A 17724-nucleotide genomic window follows, 5' to 3' on the forward strand; every position below is an offset into this window, starting at 1 on the left:
TTGAGATATGAGCAATCTCGATTTAATCTCCAAGATTTCGAAAACAGACAAGCAGGCGCTAGAAAACACGTGTCGAAAGACTCAACTTTCTGAGTCTGAGTTTCTGTCCAGCCGATCATCCGTCGTGGATGCTCGGTTACTTCGTGACAATATCGCGAAAATATTTGCATATCCGCTTCCCGCAACACATTTATAAGTATAATATATTTTACGGTTACAAGTACAAGTATACTTGTACTTTACGATCGCTTGCGATTACAAATATAATATATTGAGCACAAATATAATATAGTTCTCACTTACAAAAGTGATTGTTTGTGACATAAAATCAACTGACGTCTATCGACGCAGCAAGGGGTTAACATTCATCTCGAGTAGCATCTTGAAGAAAAGCGGAAAAGAGGAGGAGGATGGTGATCAGAGGCTCGTGTCTAAGCTGAACGACTGCCGGTCGCGGAGGCGCGTCAAGATGAAGATGCGCCACTCGTCGTGGGCCTTCTCACTCTAAGCTTTAGCCGCCGGCTCGAAGCGCTTCCGCAAGCCCTGCCAGCACTCGTAGTACTCGTCGTCCAGCTTGTTGCAGTGCTTCTCGGCCCACTCCGTCACGGCCAAGCCGTACGAGCTCTCGAACATGAAGGCCTGCGTGCCGTCGGCGATTCTCTCCGGCAGCAGCTCGGCCTCGGACGCGGCCTCGAAGCAACGCGCGTCCGGCCCATGCGGGGTCATGATGGAGTGCAGAGTCGCGCCGCCAGCCTGGAAGCCGTCCTCCTTCGCCTCGTAGCGGCCCTTTATCAGCCCCATGAACTCGCTCATGCAATTGCCTGGGAATCGAACAGCGAGATCCGCCGTGTTTATTTTTCCGTGTTCTTTTTGTCCCGGCGATTCTTATTACAACTTCTTTTTACAACCGGCGTGCGCCGTCGAGAATGACCGGTTTGTGATCTCTTGGAAAAATTATTCATGGCGATGTTACACGGCGAATATGTCTTCGGTTTCAACGATAGATAACATTGAAATATGTAAGCAGAGGCATTTTTGGGGCCTGCAACGTACGACTTTTTCACAAACTTGTCACTTCGACCACTCCGGTAGAAGCGGATCGGCAGTTTCAGTGCTGACAGTTGTACTTGGGAAATTTTTGGGCACGCTTGGGGCTATTAAAAATCGATAAATCCTGCCTCACTTACGAGAGTTCGCTGGAGAGAAATAAGAGACGATGACATAATAGCCGCGATAAACTATCACACCGCCTACTGGAATGGCGGATGAAACGTAAATAACAAATTTACGGCTAATCAATAATACAAGCAGTGAGCATCATGGATTAGCATAAATTACGCGTTATATTTGCAAGAAATAAGACACATGTGAAATAATAAGCGAGGGGAACGCCGAAAATAAACGCGAAGCGCGGCAGAACATCATATGTGCGAGAATACCGGCTCCGTTATCGCCGAGTACTGGCTTTCCGGTATAAATTAGCCCAACTAGCCGTAGCTAGAAAAAAGTCACTACACACCGAATTGCTAATGCAACAACGGCTGTGCAAATGAGCCCCACGAGGCATTCGCGTCGAGCTGGAGAAAAAAGAACAGGAAGAAATCTTCACGCGCCGAAACGCGTTTCGCACAGACCGATTCGGGATCGCTGACGGGATCGTCGTCTCGATAAGTAACGATTCGGCCCCATGAATAATCGCGACATGTCCTCGCGACAAAGACTCGTGAAAGGACTCGCGAAACGCGCGCGCGCGCGCGCGCGCGCGCGCGACGATAGCCGCGTCGAATAAATCAGCGGCTGGCGATGACGACCGCGGCCGGTAGTTCTTTAACGCGCGTTTATATCGATGTTAATTTTCATCGTCGAGCGGCACATTGTCCGACACGCGAAACGCGAAGCGAATGCATAACGCGGGCGTCATCGTTCGCGATCGCGCAACGCGAAACACGCCGCGCCGCGGCGGCGCGATCTGCAATGGAAATCCGGCGGGCGCGTTTTGCATATTATCGTTCTCTACGCGCCGCCGAGTTATTCATTAACGTGGAGAATGGCCCGCATTGGATGTATCATGTACGCGCCGCTTCAGTTCTAGTTATCAAATCTCGGAGAAAGCAGCGCGAACGGCCACTCTTACCGGCTTGCTCGGATGAACTTCGTCGAGACACGCATTGTGCGTCGCGCGGTGATTTCGTTTATCGGCGATCTGGATTCTCGCACGAACGAGATCGACGCGGCACGACCACGTATTCTCGGAGATGCTGCAGGAGCAACGAAGAGGAGCGAAAAGGGGGAGAGGCGGGGACGAGCGTTGGGAGATGGAGTCAAGAGGAGCGAAATGACGCGTAGGCGCGATAAGGGGAAACTCGATGGCGATCCTTCGCGCGTACGAGAGGATCGACAGTGATTTTTCGATCGACCACGGTAGGATATCGAAATGTCGCACGAGGAGAAATCATTTCTCCAGCAATGACATTTATCGCGCTCTCACGTAATTCCTATCATTATATCGAATAAATATTCAACAGTCTCTGCGCGGGAGCGGTCTCGCCATTAATCGCCGGCAAAAATCATAATTGACTCCACTTATTTGCAGTGAAGCTGCGGTCGAGCGGTCATGGACGGTTATTTTTAACAATCTCCCGGTCTCGACCAGCATTCATTCTACGATCGGAAAGCACACAGCCGCGACACGTCGCGTCGTGTGTCGCGTTTAGCCGACTGTCACAGTTACCCCGATCGATCCTGCAATTTCGCACGCGCGCGATTTCTACGCAACGGGACATTCAGGGACTGCGCGGGCCGCGACGCGGTGTGGGCGCCTCTCTCTCTCTCTCTCTCTCTCCCCCTCCCTCCCTCCCGTGGCTTCCAATTATTTAACTCGTAAGGATGCGTCCGTCGATAGGCATCCCGTCCCGAGGCGCGTCTTTCTCCTCGCACGCGACGGACTTTCCCAGCAAGAGCGCGTAGTACGACGACGACGAGCACAACAAACAAGCGCGTCCACAACGAGCACGACGAGCGCGAGCATGGCGGCGAGGAGGAGCGCGAACGAAAGTGCCCGGCCCGTGTCGCATAATCGATCGGATCGTCATCGAGGTAGGAAATCGGTGAAACGATTCTCCCGCCGGGAGAAAGAGACATTGTTGTGACCGGTCGGCGGGAAAAATGTCGAGTTTTCTCCGTGCCGGCTCGGTTGCACAATTTTCAGGCGCGCTCTTCCGGAACGAAGACGCCACCGTGCAGCTCGAGACGGAACGCTCGCTCGAAACAGCTGTGTATAACCGACCCCTGAGACCGGTGAGAGGGAAAAAAGACCGGAGGTTTCGCAATTTCTCGGGAGCGTACCGTGTCCGGTAAATAATACGTCGCCGATTGGCGGCCGATTACCGATGCTGCATACTGAATACAATGTACTCTCTTGCCGACGCTTTCCGCAGCCCGCTTGGCGAGCCATGCCTCTTCCCCCAAACCGGCACTTTTCTCGCGCGAGTTAGAACTTGAATGAGATGATGCTCGTGGCAGGAAAGACAATTCCCCGTTGGTGGATTGAATTTTCCGTAGCCCGCAGAGGACTAAAAGGACTGAAGCTCGATTGTAGGAACAGAGAAATTTCTGCGGCAGCAGGAATTTTCTGATCAGTCGATTGTTCTCAGTTCTCTCAACCGAGCTCTCAGCTAGCTATTCAGACGGCTGTTTTCGGCTGCGCAGCAGAGATTTATCGTACACCCCGTCACCGTATTTTCGTTCGTTCCCTGTTCGGTTACACGAAGTGGGATTTTCCTTCCCGTGCAGCGCTCGGATAATGTTCGTGCGATAGATTCACGTCATGACGACTGATCTCCTCCATACGCGGGTCTTCGCATCAGCATGCGCCTGCGATAATTAAACGCGACCGTAAAGCTATACACTTTCTACTTACGATGATAGTAAGGTGGTCGGAAAGTGTGCTCTTGCACGGACCATCGGGGTGGAAAGATCACAAAGTCGGCCGCGGCGGTTCCAGGCTTGTTAGTGGGGCACGTCAGCACGGTGAAGATGGACGGATCCTGCGGAATTAATTGAGCCATTTACCGCGAGAGCGTCACGCTCAAATTCACTGAGACCTCTCTCTCTCTCTCTCTCTCTCTCTCTCTCCCTCCCCCTTCTCCCCTTCCTCTCTCTCTCTCTCTCTCTCTCTCTCTCTCTCTCTCTCTCTCTCTCTCTCCGAGTCGACTGTCGATCGAGAGAGTCCTCGCACGCGATCCTCTGTCCTGATCGCGAATTATCGAGTTACTTTACTCGCCGCTCGAACGTATCACGATCGATCGATCCATCTTTCGACTAACGTGAAACTCTAAACTTTCCGGATGACTCGTAAGATCGAGATCGCTCGCGGGGGAAAGAGAATCGCCCCGCGTCGACGAAGATATATTCGCGAGGATCATCGCTGGGGAAATCTCCGGCGCATCAATAGGGATAATACTGCGGCGCTGGAAACCTCCTCTCAAATCCGCAAGTGACAGGTTGATCGCTCGAATGAGCGAATGTGTTTACTCACGCAGTGATCGAAGGAAACGGAGTTGACGACCATGAACCTGTCGAGGTCGTATTTGTAAGGTACGTAATTGCCGTGCCACGCCACCACGTCGAAGGGACTGTGACCTTGGCCGGCCACAAACAGTTTTCCCTGATATTTGCATACGATCTCATAGTCGACCTCGCGATCCTCGTACCATGCGACCGGCGTCTGGAAGTCTCTCGGGTTCGCCAGGCCGTTTGCTCCTGCGCGTGATCGTCATTAAGGAAACTCATTAAGGATCGCTCATTAAGAAAACATCGACTTACTCTGTCGCGATTTAGACTTCCAACAAACAAATAGCGAACTTCAGTAGCAGCAGCAGCAGCAGCATAGAAGCGATACAAGCACAGTTAAGAGAAAAAAGGGAGAGACATGAACGTGTTGTATGCGAGATAAGTTCGCATAAGTTTTCTAAAGTTTCGAGGAAAGAAGCGAAGCGGAGCGAAGCACTCGCGATCCTTCCTCGGTCGAGACCGACCGCGACGAATCCTACCTATCGGTCCCAGCTCCGGCAACCGGAAGTGACTGTCGAAGACCTCGAGGATGTAACCTCTCGATGGCCCGAAGACGGTGACGGAGAATCGCATGCCTTGTTGAATCACGCAAATCTCGTTCGGCTCGCAGCGCATCTTGCCGAACTCGGTGGTGATTTGCAGAGCGCCCAGTTGCGGGACTGCGAGCAGCGAACAGCGAGTTTCTTTCTCTCTCTCTCTCTCTCTCTCTCTCTCTCTCTCTCTCTCTCTCTCTCACATCTTTCTACCTTTTTTCAGAAAAACCTCGGCCCTTTGTTACCTACCAATAAGGAAATCGCCGTCGGCGTTGTAGAAAGCTCTATCCTTCATCGACGCATTGCAGAGATACACGTGCACCACGACACCCTGACGCATTTTGGGATCGCCGGCACCGCACACGGTGTGAAGACCTTCGACCAAGTCCACCTCGGGGTCCCGTCGAGTGGGAACATCGAACGTCTTCCATCTCAGCTGAGAAGCGAGAGCGGTCAGCTTTAGACGAGCCGCCGATCGTCGGCAAGTCCCGCTGAATCGATGGTTTCAGCGCGACGAAGAGATATGTGTGATTCGTTTCTTACACGATTTTTTCTGATTATTTCTTGTTCACCTCTTTAAACCGCATTAACATTTTGATAAGATCCGCGTACGCGGCAGTTGGGCGGATTCGAACAAAAATTAAGGGGGACTGGAAAACTGTTAAATAACAATCAATAAGTAATTAATCAAGTCTCGTAAACTTGTTTGATATTTGATAAAGCTGCGCAAGAGCCGCTTCGAGTAGTCCGAACGTTTTACTCGAGCTCGAGGTGTTGAAAGGTATGTACACAGACCCCGCTGTTAAACACCAAAACCCCAAACTGCGACTTTACCTGATTAGGATTGGGGTGAGTCTTGTTCCAATCGTTGGTTAAGTGACACTCGGCGCCGTGCGCTTCGCTAAAAGGCTTGAACGGCCTGTGAACGGCGGACGGTCTCATCCGGTAGAACCAGGATCTTTTGTTCTCAAAACGCGGAGCTGAGGAACGAATTCGAGATAAGCCGCTTTGACCGGTGTTAATCGACGAGGCGTCACGATTCTATCGTTACGGAAAGTCACGAACGACCAACAGAGTTACAGATCAGCGATGATAGCGTGTCTCGCGGGTCACTTGTGAAAATATGTCGGCTGATAAGCACGAGAGTGGCGATAGAACTCCGTTGGTGCGTGGGAAACCAGTTTCAACTCTCTCGAAACGAGAGTGCTCTCGTCGCTTGAAACTCCCGGCGACGTGTCTAGCGACTGATCGAAAATGTGGATTTATCCGAAGATTACGCCGAAGAAACTCGGGAAAACTACGCTGGAACGTGGAGCAACGAGCGCGCGAGGCAACTTTCGTCACTTCAGGACTCCGGTGCAATTTTGAAGGTATCAAATACGCGCACACGCGAGACTTCACTTACCGGTGAACGCCGTTCCCGACAATTGCTCGGCGTAAAGACCATATGGGCACTTCTGCGGATTGTTCTGTCTAGCAGGCAGTGCTCCTGGGCAGCGCTCATCCTCGCTGGAGAACTCGCAGCCGAATCCCGTGAGGTACTAACAAAAGACACGCGGTCACTTCGCGATGATATTCGCCGAAGGCAACGGGCGCGCCGGCGAATCGTCATCGCGTCGTTATCTTAAGCCCGGATCGCAACGTCAAATCTTGCCGAGTGCTCTTCAAATTTTTGCTCTCGTTATCTCGCTTGCGACGCTTCCGAGAGAGCTGTCGTCTCGGCTCCCAAGCGACTCGGGAGATACTCGCGGGATCGCCCCAATCGCGTGGTCGACCCCGCGAGAGATCCCACGAGAGAGGTCCTTGCGATTCAAGATCGACTTCTTTTCGCAAACGAAAACAATCAACGGAGAGAGATGGAAGAAAAGTAACGCGAGGTTTAATATCCGAGAGAAGTAACAGCTCCGCTACCTTGAGCTCGTCTTTCATGACACGGCAGTGGCTCGGCGGTTTCTTCTCCTCACACGAAATACCGAGGTCTCCGCGGTGTCCCCCGTTTTATATGAACGACGGGGGGACCGCGCTTGTTCTCAGGCCACGCAATGACGACGAGATTGTTATTATGCAAAAACATGTTTACGGCCGCGGACCAATCGGCTGCGAGTAATCGTAGGCACGGCTTCGGTTAACACCGGCACGGCCGGCTGTGATAGCCAGTCGGGGAGCCAGAAATTCCACATCACACTAAGGAATTTATCACCGAGAGCCTCTCCCGAGACGAGCCCCTCGCAACATCAGCTCGCCCGATCGCCGACCGGCCGATCACGATCGGTCGTCATCACGAGCACGCGGCTGATCTGTGATCTCGCCCGAAGAAACCGCCCGGTCCTCGGGTCCGGTTGCCGAAGAGCCGTGATTCGTCGATTTCGTCGATTTCGTCGACTCGAAAAATTTCCAAATTACAAAGATATTCAAATGAGTCCGCTCTCGCGGCGACAACTCCGATGACTTTTCGTGAAGTCGTCTCGACGCTTCTGAATTTCCCGATACTTTCTCATTTCGATATCTTCCTTCCCCAGGAAACGCGAGAGGGTCCCGCACTTCCACTCGCACTTGTGTTGGTCGCGATCACCTTTAGCCAATAATGACGGGTAAGCGTTGCGTAAGCGGCAAATACTCGTTATTTCTATCCTGCTTACCGAAACACTCTCCTTGCACGCACCTTCGGGGAAGATTTATGAGCGGAGGCGGAGGCGTGCCTACGTGATCTGGAACGTTTCACGCTTCTGCGGGGGGGGGGGGGAGGTGTGTTGTTGTCGGTCGCGTAACGTCACTTGAAGATTTGCAAACTCGACTCGTTTGTTGCTCAATGTCATATCGCGGCTTTCCTCCTTTGTAACATTCATATTTATAACGTCGTTTTACAGAGTAAGCGTATCGCTCTCGCGCGAGAAGGTAATCATCCATCGATAAATTGCCTCGTCGCTTTATCTTATCTCGAGTCTAGAACATCTCGGCAAGGTGCTCGTTCTTGTTTCGATCAAATAAACCTGACATGACAGTCAAGTTTCAACGAAAATCCGATCGTCTTCGTCCGCGACGCGAACTCGACCGCCGCGCGCGCCGTGGATTTTATTCTAATCGTTTTCACCTTGTCGGACCTCTTATCGGTTATCGCGGAAAGTTCGTTGTCCGCGAGAAAGTTTCGCGTCACGCCGAACGCGTACACGCCTCTGGCGCCTTTGGCGTAATTACACGCGAGTTTCCACCGATCGCGATCGAGGTGGAGCTCGGTTTCGAGGAGGCGCGTCTCGGCTGTGTACGAATGTGTACGGAGAAAGAAATCTCGGTTCGTTTAACCGAACGGGGACCGTACGGGGGCGATAACTCGAGTCGGCGAGAAATCGTATCTCCGTATCACCGCGGCCGAACGTCGTCTGGACACGTTCAGCTGCGTGAAAACTTGACGGAAATTATTCGGGGAACTCGAGAGAGCTCTTCGAGGAATTTTTCCGTCCCCGCAATCGAGTCTCCTCCATCTGGTCTTTATTCATTCCACACAACGGAAACGTTTCATCCACATCGATGGAACTGTCGTCTCCGTGCGGGATTATCGGCAGTCTTGTTATAAGTCTTCAAACGCGCTTGTGATATTTCACTTGGGATAATTTTAGCGGCTACCATAATTTGTATTTAAATGTGCGCCAACAGGTGCCTGCGTGGTTGATTGAAATTTGCATTTTCTACGGTTGCGTGAAGAGAAAAAGAAAACAGAATTTCATTTATGCGCGAAGGCCGCGCGTATAATGCGTGCTCCGCGTTACAAAGATTGTACTTCCAGATTTAAAATCGCTCGAAAAACGCGGAATGCAGAAAATAACGTACACGCCGTAAACAAGGTATTTGCCATAATTGCGCTCCATATTCTCGACTTTCACCGTGCGGAGGATCAGTCATTTTACCGACGACACGTAATGACGAGCCGATTGCGTCCGGCGGGAGGAGCCCGCCGTTCGATGCGTTCGCTTTTCGAAAACGAAGAAGAGACGTCGCGCTGCTCGCGCCGCGAGATCGAATCGGCGAGCCATTTTTTGCCATTCGACCGGCACGGTCATTATGAGCGAGAGCGAGTGGAAATCGCACCCGCGCGACGGTAATTAAGATGCGCGCTGAAATCTGCATACGATCACGCGTTGTTTTCTCGATGGTCACGCGGCAAAAAAAAGGAAGAGGAATGACGGTTGCCACGTGACCGCAATCGCTGAGTGTCGCGAAGATACACCGGCCTGGCAATTTACGAGCTGCGCTCGCGGATCGAGAAAAATCGACACTTATATGTAATATATATACGTGTATATATATATATATATATATATATATATATATATATATAAGCCGGCGGTGGAGCGTAACTCTCGCGATCGCCGACGCGAAAAACAAGGCAGCCCGCGTGAAAATCCGCCGCTCTCCGTCGCCGAGCAGAGCGATATCTACGTCACGGGAGCACTTTATCGCGCTATCAACGTCAACAGACGGCGCGAGCGCGCGTCGAGGAAACGCGCGTGTCGGCGGTAATTTAAGCGGTGAGATAAGCGTACTCTACGTGCGTCTACGTTTATGTGTCGATTTGCGATTTTGTCGCGACTCGGTAAAACGAATTCCGACACACGTGGAGCGCGATGGAAATCTCTGGCGCACGCGCGCGCGCGCGCTCTGCGCGTTACACAACATACCGCTCCGACTGGTTCCGTCGGGTTGACAAAAATCGACTCGACCGAACGGCGAATTTCAGATCGACTTTGGCCGGATTCTCGGGATGCTCGCACGCCAACGCGGAGGAGGAATCGCGCGAGGACCAGTTTCGTTCCGCTCGCGGAAAATCGACCGAGTCGACCGAGTCGGGCCGCGTCAGATGCTGCAATGCGTGCGTGCGTGCGTGCGTGCGTGCGTGCGTGCGCACACGCGTCCGTTTCCCGACAGAATTTCACAGGTGATTTAGCAGCGATCGTATGCAGCACGAGCCGATCGGTTTTCCGCATAATTCCGTTAAACCAGTACTCTTGACATTTCGTCGAATTTCAATATTTCGCAGGAGAAAAACGTGATCACCGCCGGCCGGCGACAATCTCCACGGGGAAAGGAACTCGCATTTCGAGGATTTCGCAAATCGACGGCAAGTAGCGATGTGAATCGTCGTCGTTTAAGTAAAGAAAAATTATCGAGATCAATGATTATCCCAAGACTCTCGCGGATTTCTCCGATCGCGGGAGAAACGTTGACCGGAGACAACGCAAGATCATAATTACTTGATTATCGCCTCACACCGAGGAAGCTTTCCATATTATTATTCTATCGCTCGCAACCTTTCAATCCTTTAACATTAATTTTTATATTACCCCCTTCCCCCTCTCTCTCTCTCTCTCTCTCTCTCCTTTAAATTTTAACCTTGTCAAATTTTCCTCAATGTCCTCCTGTTCAATCTTTCTCTCAACAGAAATCTTAATTTCCAAAATTATACGAAACGAGCAGAAAAACAAGAGCCAATTGCAGTCTGTCTGTTTTCTGCGCTTTTTAGTAATAAATCCTGCACGAAAGTATTTATATTAATCAAGTTTCAAATCGTCAGATGGTCGAGCGTCGAAGCGATGGTCGTGAGACCATCGCTTCGACGCTCATCCTCAGCCGAAACGGCAGTCGCAATTAACTGTCTTAATCTTAATTTTCAAACGCTCCCGTCGTCGTCGTTGGCACAGACGCGCTGCCGCGCGGTCGTAGCTGCCAGCGGCACCTGCGAAGAACCGAGGCTACCTGGCGCCAAGGCGGCAAGTGGGGATGGCTCTTTACAGTTAGACGTAGTGGGATCGGACGAAGAGGAGGCGAAAAGAAATTCGAGCTCGGTGGGAGATGACGAGGACGATGATATCCGAGAGAGGAAAGAGCGCTGCCACCTCGCGGCGACGGTGGCTCGCGCTTCTCATCCTCCGCCGCCTCGCTCCAGAGGGGACTTCCTTTTGCATCACGTTGAGAGAGGAAAAGAGAGAGAGAGAGAGAGAGAGAGAGAGAGAGAGAGGGAGAGAGAGAGAGAGAGAGGGAGAACTAACGGGGAACGCAGATGCTGCTCGCTCCCGAAAGGAGAAAAAAAGCAGAAGAAGAAACTCGATCGACGGGTGCTTTCTAGGTCGCGCTTACTTTTCAAAGAGACGCGCGCACGCGTCTCCTCTTCTCCCGGTGTATCGGCTGCCGGAATGATAAAGGAGAGTCGCGGAGATCAACGATAATGTGCAATTAACGACAACACACCTTTGATTATGATGGCGCGCTCGGTCGGTATCGGATCTTTCCTATCGAATCTTATCTTCGACGCCCGCGCATCGGGCGTCTCATGTTTTATGCCTTAACATTGCGATTAGAGCCGCTCGCGCACGACCTTCAAGCGCGATTTGCATCTTGCAAGCGCGATGATTGCACGAGCGCGAGTCCAAAAATCGCAGCGTATCTCAGTCTCATTAAGCGTGCTGATATACACGCCGCGCGTGTACAGTGAGTAATAACGAGGAGAGATCGCGACGCGTCGACGCGCTAATCACAGCTTCCCGACTTGATACCGTCCCTCGGCTGCTCCTCGGGAACGTCGAAAAGCATCGGCGTCATCGGCGTCTCGGGGAAGAGGCCGGGAAAGACGGCGATGGTTCGAGGGAAAACGTCCCGAGAATTTCTCCCCATAAATGACCAGCCAACCGACATCCCCCGAAGAGAGACGGGGGTCTCGTGGGCAAACTGGAGCGTGGCGGGAAAATCCGCGGGATCCGCCGGGAGTAGGACAACGCGACGAGAGGCAAAAGGACGACGCGATCCGCGGCGAGGCGGCCGAGAGGTGGAGAGGCGGACAACGAGCACCGGAGAGGCATCGCATCCCTACCTCGTCCGCCTCACCGGCGGATGAGAGAGAAGAGCAGGTGGGCTCTCGACGATCGGACCTGACGACTACGAGAGAGTCCCGGTCTGCCGCCTCCTGCGCTCAGCACGCTGCGGAGGCACGAGAGACGCGCGACGACGACGACGACAGAGAGACTCGCGCGGCGAGGCGCGAGTTCGTTGGCCGACCGTCACCCGCGCGCGCCCGTACCCGGCCGTTCCCGACCGGCCGGTCGCCTGCTGGTGTGCCCGGCGACGACGGGCCGAGCGAACGTATTCTGGAAGCCGGATCGGATCGGAGGAAAAGGGCACCTGGACCACCGGCCTGACGACCTGCGCCTGACGAACAGGCGCGGGCGCGGTCCGCTTCGCTTCGCTTTCCTTCGCCTCGCCTCGCCTCGCCTCGCCTCGCCTCGCCTCGCCTCGCTTAGCCCCAGCTCGACTCGACTCCACTCGCCGTAGCGCGCTTCGCCGCCACCAGAGGAAAACCCGCGCACCAGGTTCCAGTCGAGAAATCGACCCGCGTCACCCAGGCCGACAGGCAGGTGCTAACTCGCGCGTGACTCCGGTTAGCTTCGAGTCATAGTCGCGCGCCCGCTCGCACTGGCCGGACGTGCTCGTCGAGCACGGCAAGAGCCGGTGAGAAAACGCTACGCGTGCGGACTCGAGCACTGAGGATTTTGCGTGATTTCGACTGGCCAAAACTGGACCGCGAGTCGCGAGAGGAGCCTGGAGAGACTCGTCCGGAGAGGAGAGACAGTGAGACCGCGAGGCTCTTGAAGGATTTTGGAGGAATATTCAGTAGAGAAATTTCGACTTTTGAAACTCGCTGGAGGAAATTTGAGAGAGAGAGAGAGAGAGAGAGTGTCTCTGCAAATTTGCTCGAAAGCCCTAAGCGGCTCAGGAGCAAAAGTACGGACGCTGGAAAATCCCGAACGTATCATTTTGAAGTCTTAAGACGCTTTGGGCGATTCTGGCGTCTATTGAAGCGTCGGAAGGATCGGAAGTAACTGGACGCGTTCGAGAAATTCTCGCGAATTTGTGTGAACCGGTTTGGATACCCGGATCGAAATCCGGAGGGACTTGGGGACGCGCTTGAAGAACGAAGAGATTCGACTGCGGTGACTCGATCTTGAAATTCGCGACAGCCGAGGGGAGAGTCGGAAGAGGGTGGTCCTGAGGATTCGCGTGGAGCACGAGGAGAGCGCATCGGCGGCGCCAACGTGGAGCGGAGGTACCGTTGTCTCTCTGGTCGCGCTGGGGACTCGCGGATGAACGGCCTTGACGGCGCGAGCCTTGGCGAGCCCCGGTTTGGTCCGAACTAGGACAGCGGAGCGTGCGTTCCGACAGATGAGCGGAAGGATCGAGCGGAGCCTTCTTCTGCGACCGAGCGCGGAGCCGCCTGCGACGAGCGACCGGAGGCGACCTGAGAGGCTTTTTGGTTTCCGGTTGCGCAGCGGAGTACCAAGTCCGGTTTTGCATGGGTGTATACGTAAGTGAGCCGTAATGCATAAGGTACCGTAATGCCACCGTGCGCATCGCTCCGCGCGGCAACATTTAGCGTTGAGCTCTTCGCGGCTCCGATATACACGACTTCGAGAGGTGACTCGCTCTCTCCCTCCCTCCTTCCCTCTCTGTCTCTCTCTCTCTCTCTCTCTCTCTCTCTCTCTCGCTCTCTACTGAACGTTGTTTAACGTCGAGGAATATTCAACCACGTTATGCCGTGTGAACACGTGAAAATATATCGCGCAAAGTAACTTGTCCGTTACTTGTCTCGTTAGACACACTCGGTCGAGCAGTTGACTAGGTTGACTAAGAAGTGGCTCATGAAGAATTTCGATGCAGAAGATGTGAGTCTCAAGGCGGAAGTTGGCCGCGTCCTCAGCCGTACTATTTTTCTTGATAACTTGATCGATTTCTCATTTCACGCGGAGAAATGTTCAACCATGTTGCGTCACGCGAATGTTAATCTCGTTAGACGAGACACTTGGTCCAAGAGTTGAGCAAGTTGAGCAGATCGACACCGCAGATCGTTAACTAAAGGTGTTGATGCAGAATTTCGATCTGGGAGATTACTCTCATCGCGTCGCTCGCGGCCGCTCGCGAAGGTACGTCGGGCTTTTAGCCGTACTTCTTGTTGTTAACGACGAAACGCGTCGCAGGTTGATCGCAGCATCCGCTGTCTCGCAGCTAATCCGTCCGATTCCACGTCTGCAAAGCGATTCGCACCTGTCAAGCCGATGAAATCATCGACGACGACGACGACGACGACGACGACGACGACGACGACGACGACGGCGAACTGCTGCAAGCCTGTCGATAATCCACAACGGTTTCAACGGGCATCGCCCGATTCGAGGATCCGGAGGATCGTCTCCGACGCGAGCGCTTCGAATCCCCCGATGACGATGACTCGAAAGTTAGCTGTAAAATCGCCCCGCTGTAACGGAGAGCCGGCAGTTTCTACGCGCGATCCGGTTTTGCGTACACACCTGCTAATAGCTGCTAACTTTTCACTCGTAACGAGCGGCGGACATTCATGCGTGTAATAGGAAGTGCCGACGCGCGCTCGCGATGCAACGGCTCGTCGAAGACCGAAGAGGCAAGAGGTCGATGTTTAAGTCGACGCGGCCACGGCAGTGCACGAAGTGCCGCGCGCACTTTCTCCAAATTTCCAGAGCGCTCGGTAAATTTAGAATCTCCAGCACTGCGACGCGACGGTGAGTTCGCAAAATCCCGCGCTCGCGGGCTGACAGGGTCGCTCTCGGATTCCGATCGACCGGTCGACCCAATCACGTCACTGTCATTCATCCGCCGCGAATGAGGTGCCGCGGACTGCATTTCGCGGCGCGGCCGCTGCGACCTTGCACAGGTCAGTTCCATGACTGTGAGACGCGATCTTTCACCTTGAACGTCGCACACGAGAACACGCCTGCGAAAGATCAACCGGCGGCGCTACAACGTGCCCGGTGATAACAAGATTAACACGACTCGGAAACGCGATTATCTGCAACGGCGAGAGGCCCGAGTCTGCGAGCGTGCATTCGTGGTTACCGCCGAGGGTTGCGTTTCCAGCGGCGGTTTTACGCATTCGGCAGATTATCTGTCGATAATAATCACGCGACGAGGAGCGGAACCCGTTATGATAGACCGACCGTCCGCGAGGCCGCTTGAAATTGACGACTCTGGTATTTTTCTTCCTTCTTTTTTTTTTTCTTTTTAATGTAGACGCTAAGGTATTCGCGAATGAGTGACGACGTGGGTCGACCGAATCCGGAATTTCGGAGTCGCCATTGCTGCGTAATCTGAATCTCTTCGGGAGGGTAAAGGCGAATGAACTCTATCCTTCACGCTAAGAGGACCAAGCTCTTGTGTCGTTCTCCTCGTTTCCATCGCTTGCCCGATCCTAATTAAAATTCCTTCGAATCTTTTAATTGCGAATCCACTTTGATTTTCATTTCTTTCTCAACTTTCCCGCGAGAGAAAGAAAGATATCGCGAGGAATATTGTCCCGGCCAGGAGTCGCTCACTTGTGTGAGCTGGGGAATGTGAAAAACTAAGAGTTTCTCGTCCACCTTCTCGAGAGAGCCAACACACTCATACTCGAGGCCGATGTCCGAAATCGCCGATCTTCTTTGCCCCTCCTTTGATTTGGCTCATATTGAATTATTAGCTCGTATTATCAATAGCCAAGACGATCGTGTACCTTCGCGACTTTCTAACGTTTCGGCATTACCCACATAGGCTCCTCACCCACTTGGGTTGACTTACGGTAAACGTACGCGGCACGACGGAAGGGAGAGACGTAGCAGTCGGCCGATCAGCATCGCGCTCTGAATCCTGCGCGAAGGAGTAACCTGCACCGAAAAATCCGCGTAAACCCGCACGCGGACGAATTCATTTTCCCCGCGTTCCGTCCTTCACCCGCTTGAGCGAGGAGCGTGTCGGTGGCGCATAACGCAACGGAAGAGCACACATCACGTGGGAAGGACTCCTCGCGTGAGCGGACATTTTTTCCGGGTGCTGGCCATCACGGTGACATCGCGCTCTTACAATTTGTCATCCGTCTCCGTCACGGTGCATTTTCGCGTTCACGTCCCTAAAGACCGAAATATGTTACCCATTTGCATAGCACGCGAGCTTCCTCGTGGAGAGAAGACCGACTGTGAAATCATTATCAGCATTTACGTCTGCACCAAAAAAGAAAGATCTCGAGTAATAGACAAGATGGAGCAGTCGAAAGGTCGAAATGCAGCGAGAAACGATATCTGTGTCGTTGTCAGTTTGTGAAGCGACGTTTGAAACACGACTGAAATATTCCTAATCTGAAAAACATCCGCTACGTTAAAACCCCCTCGTGGAGATAAAAAGGACAATCGACTGGGTGGGAATTTCTTACAGGAATCTTTCTGCTGACAAACAAGTTTTGGTCTGGTTTTTTCCCGATAAAAGAAAGAAAATCAGTTCGTATCACAGTTTCGTACACGCTTTGTGAACGAGAAGAATTCTGATAATCTGACCGGATATTCCTCGAGAAAACCAAGAACAAAGTGGAAAAACTCGTGGCTGTGGCGACAGAAAGTTTCCCGTGGAAGGCTCGCAGTCGGTCAATTGTTCGCAATTATCTCAGTCGAATCTCGAAGCTCGCTCTGAACGCTCGGAAGACTCTTTTCGCTCGCGCGAACGGAGATACCATTTCTCTCGTCGCCGAGAATTTTCGTCCGGTCCTTGCTCCGGGTAACACGAGCCCCGAGATCTTTCTCTCCGTACGTCTCGCACGTGCGTCCACGCGTTGAAATATAATAAGGACACGCGTGTACGCGCGATTGCGAAACGTCGCATTGTGCTCCGCCGAGCGAGCGGTCAGACTTGTCTTCGCAGTCGAGAGAGGCGAGACGGCGAATTGTGAGAGGCGTCGTATTTAGAGACGAGCGGATGGCGCGACCGAAGAGATATCTGGCGCGAATTTCTCTTTTCCGCCGGCTCGGAAATTAGAATACACGGTCATTCAAATACCACTTTCCCCGCATGGCCGAGTCGAACGCGCGCGCGCGCGCGCGCGAGATATGTCACTTTTATCACGCGCGACTCCGCGTCGTACAGGCGACGAGCACTCCTCCTCCTCCTCCTCCTCCTGCTCTTACGCGATCGCACGCACTTCTTTCGTTTCCCTCTTTCGTCACACACGACCCAATTACGCCATGGGTTAAAAGCGCATCGCGCGCTAATTTGCATAGCGCCGCGCGAGCGCGATCGCGACGGAAACGGCGCAAATTGCGCGATTTTCATCTCTGCAGCCGTCATTCATCTCTGCCGCCGTTTGACAATCGGTCGCCCCGATCGCGACCGATTTCACGGGGAGAATCTATCGCGAACAACCGCGCGTTAATTAATTATACGGCGCAACGACGGGAGACTGTTAACGTTATAACGTGTTCCGACGCGGAATCACGATTAGCCGCTAATGACTCGACGTAGACGATACAACGGAATAAACTCGTGCAACTCGGCGGCGCCGAGCGGGAATGCTCGAAAACGCGCGTTCTAGAAAGGCTCGCAGAGGGCCGCGGCCGAGGAGGAGGAGGAGGGGAGGGGGAGATTTCGTCGGCTTTAATCGGCCGCGAGTGCGGAATCTCGCGCTATCGACACGCGGTTTCACCTCGACGAAACGAGAGCGACTGGGAAGCGGCGCGATTTCCACGCGCGCGCGCACACGGAATTACGCGAAAGGGAGTTACGAGCTCGGCTTACGGTATAACATAAT

General features: G+C 53.2%; 2 protein-coding genes across 7 annotated transcripts in view; one reads left to right on the plus strand and one right to left on the minus strand.

Annotated features, from left to right (window-relative positions):
- The window catches only part of hgo (homogentisate 1,2-dioxygenase), a 26848-nt gene continuing 9124 nt past the window's right edge, over nucleotides 1-17724 (minus strand). The window contains exons 1-8 of one of the 3 annotated variants that reach the window (XM_011137898.3): nucleotides 7017-7101; nucleotides 6511-6646; nucleotides 5940-6085; nucleotides 5355-5541; nucleotides 5052-5231; nucleotides 4538-4761; nucleotides 3920-4046; nucleotides 1-821 (exon numbers count right to left, since the gene is read on the minus strand). In XM_011137898.3, the coding sequence (XP_011136200.1) occupies nucleotides 505-821; nucleotides 3920-4046; nucleotides 4538-4761; nucleotides 5052-5231; nucleotides 5355-5541; nucleotides 5940-6085; nucleotides 6511-6646; nucleotides 7017-7034 (1335 nt within the window). In that variant the 5' untranslated portion in view covers nucleotides 7035-7101 and the 3' untranslated portion in view covers nucleotides 1-504. Of the gene's footprint in view, nucleotides 822-3919; nucleotides 4047-4537; nucleotides 4762-5051; nucleotides 5232-5354; nucleotides 5542-5939; nucleotides 6086-6510; nucleotides 6647-7016; nucleotides 7102-17724 lie in introns of those variants that run through there. The other 2 variants (XM_025300256.1, XM_025300257.1) reach the window with 2 other exon arrangements.
- Nucleotides 11320-17724, plus strand: part of f (espin protein forked) — a 19353-nt gene continuing 12948 nt past the window's right edge. For 2 of the 4 annotated variants that reach the window (XM_025300254.1, XM_025300255.1), the window contains exon 1: nucleotides 11320-13452. In XM_025300254.1, the coding sequence (XP_025156039.1) occupies nucleotides 13441-13452 (12 nt within the window). In that variant the 5' untranslated portion in view covers nucleotides 11320-13440. The remainder of the gene's footprint in view (nucleotides 13453-17724) is intronic. The other 2 variants (XM_025300252.1, XM_025300253.1) reach the window with 2 other exon arrangements.

This window comes from Harpegnathos saltator, unplaced genomic scaffold (genome assembly GCF_003227715.2).
Source record: "Harpegnathos saltator strain DR-91 unplaced genomic scaffold, Hsal_v8.6 scaffold343, whole genome shotgun sequence".
NCBI classification, from domain to species: domain Eukaryota; kingdom Metazoa; phylum Arthropoda; class Insecta; order Hymenoptera; family Formicidae; genus Harpegnathos; species Harpegnathos saltator.